This window comes from Artemia sp. Qi Xiang Cuo, chromosome 20, assembly GCF_049724085.1.
Source record: "Artemia sp. Qi Xiang Cuo chromosome 20, ASM4972408v1, whole genome shotgun sequence".
Classification (NCBI taxonomy): domain Eukaryota; kingdom Metazoa; phylum Arthropoda; class Branchiopoda; order Anostraca; family Artemiidae; genus Artemia; species Artemia sp. Qi Xiang Cuo.
The window spans coordinates 6,055,947-6,057,463 of NC_142813.1; the positions used below are offsets into that span (position 1 = coordinate 6,055,947).

At 45.5% G+C, this 1,517-nt stretch overlaps 1 protein-coding gene across 1 annotated transcript; it reads left to right on the forward strand.

Moving 5' to 3' along the window:
- The first annotated feature begins 399 nt into the window (after positions 1–399).
- LOC148939810 (uncharacterized) lies at positions 400–720 on the forward strand. The gene has a single exon (XM_089106455.1). It carries the CDS (start codon positions 400–402, stop codon positions 718–720), a length of 321 nt encoding a protein of 106 aa, XP_088962581.1.
- Positions 721–1,517: the final 797 nt, after the last annotated feature.

Consider the following 1,517-nt stretch of genomic DNA (forward strand, 5'->3'; position numbering starts at 1 on the left):
CGAATGAAACCAGAAATCCAGCCTCGGATATACCCGCTCAAACCTCTTTTTCAATCCCGAAACACTAAAGAACGATTCTCTCTGAATATCTTTGACCAAGGTACATTATTGTGACCACTTGGAAGGTTCTGACGCTGAGCCAACCCGGTTATAAGCTTCTTTTAGTAAAGAAGCTGGAGCTACTGAAACACACCTCCCTGGTAATGGTGAAGATGACATTGGCGAATGGCGCACGCGGCTCTGGTGGTAGTCAAAAAAAAGGAGGCCTTGGTATAATATTGAATAACGCCGAACGCGAGGCCCTCCCGTCGTTCTCCCCAGTATTATCCCGGCTCCTGAGAGCAATACTCGATTAAAAACAAGGAAGAATAAGCATCATCTCCTGTTACACCCCCACAAATGAAGCCGAGGAAAAAGGATGAGTTCTATACCCTATTAAGTTCTGAGCTCTTGTGTGTACCTCCCCATGACTACCTCGTCCACCTAGGAGACATGAATGCTAGCATTTCAGTTGAGTTTGGCTTATGGAATTTCGCTGTTGGACCCGTAGCATTGGATAGGCTAAATAACAATGGAGGGAGATTGCTGAGCTGCTATCTGGCCCACAATCTTACCGTTGCAAACACTTGGTTCCGGAGATCTAACATAGCCAAGTGTACCTGGTATAGTAATGGTGGATCAACGAAAAAGAGGCTCGACTACATTATCATGCATCGGTGATAGCTGTCGTCTGTGCAGAATTGTCACACCTATCAAGATGCTGAACCTGGGAACACCAACCATCGGCTGGTTGCACCCAAAATCCGGCTTTGTCTCAAAGCTACAAAAAATAGCCGATCATCGCAGAAAATTGGCACCAAACGCATCCAGCATGACCCCGCTCTGGCTGAGCGATACCAAGCAGAATTATCCAACATATTCGAGGTCCTTCAGGAGGTCAATGATCGTGAAAGTGTATGGAAGGTTTTCAATACCATTCTTCAAGATAACATTCTTCAAGCGGTAGCTAGTGTTGCTGGAATAGAGCAGCATAAAAAAAAGACTGGATCAGAAACCAGTCCCTCGCCATCATCAATCGCAAAGGAGAAGCCTGCCTTTGTGAGGACATGACAAAATATAGGCAATTAAAGTATGTAAAACCATGATTCACAAAGACCGCACGACCTTCATTGACGGCAAGGCATGCGAGCTCCAAGATGCCACGAAAAAAAGGACACAGGTCCCCCATACAAGATCCTTAGTCAGATCTCATGTCAAAATGATCTCCAAAACGCCCGTGGCAAGAAAACTTACCACCAATCACGGCGCATCCGTTAGTGGGAAGATCACTTCGAGAAACTACTAAACTCAGAGCCACCCAACCAAATCGACGACCAGTTTACTGATGCTGCAGCCAATGCTACACTTTCTCCTAATGGGACTGAATCTACAGCAGAAGAAATTAAAGCCGCAATCCCAAAGCTGAAAAACGACAAAACGCAAGTTTTATCGTTTGAACATCAGAAGCCTAACATCAG

What these genes read in the sequence shown, in the direction of transcription:
- LOC148939810 (XM_089106455.1), top strand. Translation starts at nt 400, where the DNA reads ATGAAGCCGAGGAAAAAGGATGAGTTCTATACCCTATTAAGTTCTGAG.